Source organism: Pongo pygmaeus, chromosome X (genome assembly GCF_028885625.2).
Source record: "Pongo pygmaeus isolate AG05252 chromosome X, NHGRI_mPonPyg2-v2.0_pri, whole genome shotgun sequence".
Taxonomy (NCBI): Eukaryota; Metazoa; Chordata; class Mammalia; order Primates; family Hominidae; genus Pongo; species Pongo pygmaeus.
Window position 1 is genome coordinate 34813570 of NC_072396.2, and position 7943 is coordinate 34821512.

The 7943-nt window shown below is 41.8% G+C and overlaps 1 protein-coding gene across 1 annotated transcript; it reads right to left on the reverse strand.

The window, feature by feature from the left end:
- Positions 1–2759: 2759 nt before the first annotated feature.
- Positions 2760–5304, reverse strand: FAM47A (family with sequence similarity 47 member A). Its single transcript, XM_054471743.1, has one exon. The coding sequence runs from the start codon at positions 5236–5238 to the stop codon at positions 2905–2907; it is 2334 nt and encodes a 777-aa protein (XP_054327718.1). The 5' UTR covers positions 5239–5304; the 3' UTR covers positions 2760–2904.
- Positions 5305–7943: the final 2639 nt, after the last annotated feature.

The window sequence follows — 7943 nt, forward strand, 5'->3', positions numbered from 1 at the left end:
CAGGATGTTTTCAGAAGTCCAGCTGGTGTTAAAAATCCAAATAGATCAAACATTGTTTCTTTTTATATCTGTGTGACAAGTAATACCAATGTGTGTAATTACAGTGTGGAGAAAAGCACGTAATTTCTCTGAGGAAAGTTTATTTCACTGGAAGAAGTCATTGCCAATAAGCAATAGAAGCCCTAACCAGTGGCTCTTATTTTGCAATTAGACTTTTTCATCTTAATGTTAGTATATGTGCAGCCAAAGCAAGCACCACTTTTTCATCTTAAGCAAAGCCTAAGTTTGTGTGTAATATAGATGAAGGCTATTACCAGACCAACACCATCAAAAAGTCATTTTATTGGTGTCTTTCTGTTGTGATTTTTTTAGTACCTTTCTTTCTTTCCTACTCCCTCCTTTTCCGCAAATATATGTTGAGTATCAATTCTGTGATGCTTGAGGCATTAGACACTTTAATAAGTAATCCTTTAAGTCTTGCCCGAATTTGAGTTTGATGATATGGTGTCCATTGTGTAGATGAGGATCCATCCTCCGTGAAGTGCAAGGTCACATAACCAAATGTGGAAAAGTAGGTGTGTCTCTTGCTGAAAGGAACTGAACATTGAATGCTGCTGCATGAAGCCCAAGGCTTCAGTGGACAACCTCAGAAACCAGATAACTCGACTGGCCGGTTGCGGTGGCTCACGCCTATAATCCCAGCACTTTGGGAGGCTGAGGCAGGTGGATCACGAGGTCAGGAGTTCAAGACCAGCCTGGTCAATATGGTGAAACCCCATCTCTAATAAAAATACAAAAATTATCCAGGCGTGGTGGCACGTGCCTGTAGTCCCAGCTGCTCGGGAGGCTGAGGCAGAAGAGTCACTTGAACCTGGGAGGCGGAGGTCACAGTGAGCTGAGATCGTGCCACTGCACTCCAGCCTGGGCAAAAGAGTGAGACTCCATCTCAAAAAAAAAAAAAAAAAAAAAAAAGAAACCAGATAACTCTGAGCCATGAGGCGTGACATTAGCCTCTCAGAAGTCTGAATAAATAAGTATGGAGGTTTCCCTTATTTTGAAGGCATTAATGACTCATTTCTCTAGGATATTGAAGTGAGTTCTCCAGTGGAAGACAACTGGAAAATGAGTGTCCTTGTCTACAGACATAAGATCTTAATAAAAGTAATCATAAAATTGACCTTGGTGGGGAGACACTGAAACAGGATTACATGGCCTGAGTCAAGTCCTTACAATAGAGAAAAGTATGTACAAAGACACAAGAAAGACACAGAGGTAAGAAAAGGAATATTGACTGGAGTCGGGAATGCAGGAGCATGTGTGTGTGTGTGTGTGTGTGTGCATGTGTGTGTGTTTATATACCTAGATAGGTTTAGATGAGCCTGGAGAATTAACAAGCCATGCTTGTATTTCATAAAAATGCACTGAAGAAGAGACATGGGTTGGAAATTGTTGCAGATACAATAAGACATAGTGGTGACATGAACCATGAACCTAAGTTTATGATGATGAATTTGAAGAGAAATTCTAGGCCTTGCCTTGGAAAACAACATAAAAAACTTCGTTCTTCAGGAACACAACGCCCACAGACAAACTTCACTAGAAACAGAATTTGTACATAGACAGATATATATATCACTCCTTACTTAGATGAAATATATGCATATGCTTCCATTTACAGATGGACTCTTTCATCACTGAAAGAAAAAGTGCACTTCAGATCTACACTACAAATATATTTAGATACAAATTTACCTCCACCAGTGTTACATGTTATTTTTGTAAGGTAAATAAGTTACTTGATTTATTATTTTAAACTTATGAGTGCATTTTAAATTGCTATGAATGAAATGAAAATTATTTGAACTTCATCAGATATGTAAGGATATTTGCTGTTGCTTGGTAGCTTTTCTCATACAGATCCTATTTTGCACATGAGATTTGCCAGGGAGTTGAAGCTACCTCCTATTCTGCACCTGTTTATATGATTTGGTAATAGTCTTTTGTAGTGAAGGCTTATGAACATGGTGAAATACATATATTCTATTGAGAGATATGATAAAATGGCATAACTCAAGTTTCACCTATGATTTTGATAAGTAGTTTTCAAACTTGTTTTGGGGGTTTGATGGAATCCCAAATGGGAAGATAATTTTACTATTAACAAGTGTTAACATTATTTTGGCTATAGACTCCAATTTTGGTTAACAAAATAATTGTCATAATTATTTCACTACAATTTTAATATAAGAAGAGATATAATTCTCCTTTTACTCAGCACTTTTTTTTTTTTTTTTTTTTTTTGAGACAGGGTCTTGCTCTGTCACCCAGACTGGAGTGCAGTGGCAGGATCACGGCTCATTGCAGTCTCCACCTCCTGGGCTGAAGCTGTCCTCCCACCTCAGCTCCCCGGGTAGCTGGGACTACAAGGTACATGCCGCCACACCTGGCTAATTTTTGGATTTTTTATAGAGACCAGGTTTCACCGTGTTTTGCAGGCTGGTCTTGAATTCCTGGGCTCAAGCAATCCACCCACCTGGGCCTCCCAAAGCGGGGAGGATTACAGGCATGAGCAAATGTGCCCGACCCTATTTCTCTTTTAAAGAATAATTCTAATAATAATAATTTCTGGTTTTATGTATTTTTACAAATAATTGACATGATGATGTAATTTTCACAATGCTTCAACAATGTGAAAAAGTATATGTGAATATTAATCACATAATTGATAAAATATATGAAATAATGAAGCCAAAGCCGGTCATTAAGATATATTGATAAACATTAGGTATTGAATTTACAGATGTTGCCAACGTTGTACATCCACAGGGCCAGTCATCATAAATTATGATTGATGATTAAAATGAGAGCAAGAAATACCCAATTGAGCAGTAAATTGAAAACCGCCTAATCTTCTTCCGATGCCTCTGCGATTTCTTTGTACTTGTAGAATATCGTTGCACGTTGAATAGGAGTCTTAACAGAGTCATAAGTCCATCCCTTCCTAGCAAACAGCCTTTCAAGGATTCCAGGCATTTCATAGCCCTTGCTTAGAATGAAATCCTTAAAGGCAATTGGTCCATAAAGATCGTCAAGAACGTCAGGTTCATCAGGCTTTTTAAGTAAGAGCTTGGGGTCAATCAAAGGTTCATCACTTCTTAGCTTTTTCCACAACTTAGGCTTGAGGTACCATGCTCCATACTTCATCTTCACAGGCTGTGCGGTATAAGAATTCGATGGCGTGTGGAATTTCCTGCCCCAGTATTTTTCCTGTGAGAAGAATTTGTCCTCATCCTTTTCATCTAGCTCCATGCTGTACTTCAGCTCTGAGGAGCACTCCTTTACTTTCTTAACCTTTTGGTCCTCATGGGTTGCTCTGTACTTGGGGGTAAAGTCAAACAGATTCCTGATGGATTCTTCATCAGCTCCCAGGTCTCCAGCCCACTTGAAGAATTCACGGAGTTTTTCCGATGTGTATCTATATTGAAGAGAGTCAGAAACGCACTCTTTGGTGCTTGGTGTATCTTCCTGAAGCAGTTCTTTTATGTAGGATGCTCGAATCTTGGGAGGCTCCGAGAATTGATGGGACTCTGGAGATTTGGGAGGCTCCGGGTGGAGACTGGACACTCGACGAGTCTTGGGAGGCTCCAGACCGAGACTGGACCTCCGATGAGTCTTGGGAGGCTCCGAGCGGAGACTGGATGTCCGACGAGTCTTGGGAGGCTGCGGGTGGAGACTGGACCTCCGACGTGTCTTGGGGTGTTCCGGGTGGGGATGGGACACCTGAGTCTCGGGAGGCTGCAGGCAGGGTTCTCCACAAGGGGATTTATCAGGCTCGGTGGGTTCCTCGGTTTTCTTCACCCGGGCCTCACAACGATCCCATACGTCCTTCAGCGTCCTCCCAGAATCCAACACTTTCAGCATGTATAGTAGGAGATTGGACACCTGACTGGTGTCGGGAGGTTCCAGGCGGAGATGGCACACTCCAGTCTTGGGAGGCACTGGGTGGAGATGAGACACTTCAGTCTTGGGAAGCTCCGGGCTGAGATGGGACACTCCAGTCTCGGAAGGCTCCAAGTAGAGACTGGACGCCCGACGAGTCTTGGGAGGCACTAGGCGGAGATGGGACACTCCAGTCTCGGAAGGCTCCGAGCGGAGACTGGACCCCCGACGAGTCTTGGAATGCTCTAGGCGGAGATGGGACTCTCTAGTCTCCGGAGGCTCCGGGCGGAGACTGGACACCGGAGTCTTGGGAGGCTCCTGGCGGAGATGGGACACTGGAGTCTCGAAAGGCCGTGGGCAGAATTCCCCACAAGGGTATTTACCAGGCTCTGTGGGTTCGTCGGTTGTCTTCTCCCGGCCCTCACAAGGAGCCCGTGCGTCTTCCAGCTTCCTCTCAGAATCCAGTTTCAGCAGCTGTCGTAGGAGACTGGATCTCCGACGAGTGATGGGAGGCCCCGGGCGAAAATGGGGCACTCCAGTCTCTGGAGGCTCCGGGTGGAGGTGGGACACTCCAGTCTCAGGAGGCTCTGGGCGGAGACTGGACACCGGAGTCTTGGGAGGCTCCGGGCTTAGATGGGACACTCCAGTCTCGGGAAGCTCTGGGCGGAGACTGGACACCGGAGTCTTGGGAAGCTGCGGACGGAGTTGGGACACCGGAGTCTCGGGAGGCCGCGGGCAGAATTCCCCACAGGGATATTTACCAGGCTCGGTGGGTACCTCGGTTGTCTTCTCCTGGGCCTCACAACGAGCCCAAGCGTCCTCCAGCTTCCTCTCGGGGTCCAGCTGTTTCAGCACCTGTAGTAGGAGATCTGGAGGCATATCTTCTCCTAGATTGGGGTACATGGCCAAGGGATGCTTGGCCATCAGCTGGGCTTCCACTTCCTCTACGAACTCCTTCCGTGCTAGCTGGGCTGGAGAGAGCTTGGAAAACAGGGCCGCTTTCTTAAGCAGCTTTTTCTGCGCGCGTTTGGGGTCAGCTTGGGGACCTCTGAGAGATATTTTGGGGAGTAAAAACTCGTCACGGCGACAAACGAGCGTATCTTCGGGAGACGGACAGCCGTAGCGGAAGTCGTCCATGCCCTCCTTCACGAATACCCAGTTCTGGGTGTCCATTGGCGGGAACTTCAGGCGCCTGTGCTTGTGCTTCGCGAAGCACTTGGAAGGCCGTTTGTTACAGTACCAGGGCTTGGAGTCCATGCCCGGGGAACTCGGCCGGTCCTGCGGCCTCTGGTCCCCCATGGTGGCCCTCGCTGGGGTGCCGCGTCTCCAGCTTCTGAGGTTCCTGATCCCTGCCGCTCTAGTCGCTAGGAGACCGCCAACCACGCGCAGCCCAGGTTCCTTCCTGGAGGCGGAGCAGCGCTGACGCCACCTGCGCAGCCCAGATTCTAACAGGTGTGTAGTAGAATCTCATTCTGGGTTTCATTTGCGTTTCCTAATGACTACTGATATTGAACATCTCTATATTTGCTTATTTGCCATCCTTATCTCTCCTTGGTTGAAGTTTCTGTGGATTTTTTCCCCATTTTTAAATTGTGTTGCTGGATATCATATTTAGTTTTGAGAATCCTTGCTGTGTTCTAGATGTAAATAGGTTATCAGGTATATGATTTGCAAATTTTTCACTTCATCCTTGGCTTTTCCCTTTCATTGTCTTAACAGTGTCAAAGAGAAGTTTTTTAATTTGATGAAGTCCAATTTATCAATTTGTTCTTTTATGGATTGTGCTTCTTTTGATGTATCTATGAAAACTTGGCCTATCCAGAGGTCAAAGTTTTAATTTTTGTAAACAGCACAAGATATAGATCAAAGTTTTTATTTAAAAATGTACCTATTGCTTACATATATCTGATAATTTTAGAACTATTTTTGTAAAGATTAAATTTTCTCCACTGAATTACATTTGGAAATTGGTAGAATATCAGTTGTGTATATTTTTTGAAGGTCAATTTCTGGACACTCTTTTCTCTTCCATTGATTTTTCTCTCACACAAATTTCACACTCTGTTGGTTACTTTAGCTTTATAATAAATCTAGAAATTAGGCTGTATTAGTCCTTTAACAATGTTCTTTTACGAAGTTAGTTTTTCCTAGGTCCTTTGAATTTCTATAGAAATTTTAAAGTCAGTTTGTCAATGTCAGAAAAAAAAAGTCCTGTTGGGAATTTGATTAGGATTCTGTTGAATCTATAGATCAATTTGAGGATAATTAGCGTGTTAACAATAGGAAATCTGACCACTGAGAAATGTACAGCTTTCTATTTGTTTATGTGATTTTTCATTTTCTCAGGAATATTGTGTGTTTTTTAGTGTATGTGCCTTTCACATCTTTTTCTCTCCAGATTTTTCCTAAATATTGTTTTTCATACTATTATATGTAGTATTTTTTAGTTGCAATTTCCAATTTTTTGTTGTTAGCATATATAAATATTGATGTTTGTATATCCATTGGTATCATACAACCTTGGAAAACTCACTCATTATGTTCAGAAGCATTTTTGTATATTACATTGAATTTTCTATATATGATAGTGTCATCTGTGAATAAAGACAGTTTCCCTTCTTCCTTTCCAATCTGAATATCGTTATACCCCCACCAGTCCAGTTGCAATCCTTCATTTTCCTTTAAATAATATCAGTTAAATTTTTATCTCTCTTATAGTGCTTAAAACAACACTATGAAAAGCATTTTTATAAAAAATTTTAATAATAGACAAATTCAGCCTGCATTATTCCTTAAGCATATCATTTTCTCAGCACATAATAATTTTTTCTGTACATTCTTACTCATTTTTTAAAAGAAGGTTTCTTACTTCCCTTCTTAGGTGCAGCTGAACAATGTTTTCTACCATTACAAGCAGGTATACCCTAGTTCTTCCTTGTAAATGAGGTATGATCAATGCCTCTCTTGGTTTTGGCTCCTCCTCTGTAAAATAGACACAATGTCTATTCCTCTTAGGTTTCTCATTAAATCAAAGAACTAGATTATGTGTAAATCAAAATAATCTATATAACATGACTTTGTATAGTGTCTGGAACAGAATCAGCATCCTGTAAAATATTGTTAATTTATATGGTATTACTACAGTTTGAAAATAAAAATATCCTACATTTGATGTCTATATAAAGGAAAAGCAACATCATACATTTACATATCACAAATATTTTCATTTATTGATTATAAAATCTATGTTATAGTCTCAAGATATTTAGTAGATTTCATAATGTGAGGTTGGTAAGACCAAATTTGATATGGATTTATTTTTAACTTTCTTTTTTTTTTTCCTTTTTTATTTTTATTATACTTTAAGTTCTAGGGTACATGTGCACAACGTGCAGGTTTCTTACATATGTATACATGTGCCATGTTGCTGTGCTGCACCCATTAACTCGTCATTTACATTAGGTATATCTCCTAATGCTATCCCTCCCCCATCCCCCCACTCCACGACAGGCCACTGTGTGTGATGTTTCCCTTCCTGTGTCCAAGTGTTTGCATTGTTCAGTTCCCACCTATGAGTGAGAACATGTGGTGCTTGGTTTTTTGTCCTTGCGATAGTTTGCTGAGAATGATGGTTTCCAGCTTCATCCGTGTCCCTACAAAGGACATTAACTCATCCTTTTTTATGGCTGCATAGTATTCCATGGTGTATATGTGCCACATTTTCTTAATGCGGTCTATCATTGATGGACATTTGGGTTAGTTCCAAGTCTTTGGTATTGTGAATAGTGCTGCAATAAACATATGTGTGCATGTGTCTTTGTAGCAGCATGATTTATAGTCCTTTGGGTATATACCCAGTAATGGGATGGCTGGGTCAAATGGTATTTCTAGTTCTAGATCCCTGAGGAATCACCACACTGTCTTCCACAATGGTTGAACTAGTTTACAGTCCCACCAACAGTGTAAAAGTGTTCCTATTTCTCCACATCCTCTCCAGCACCTGT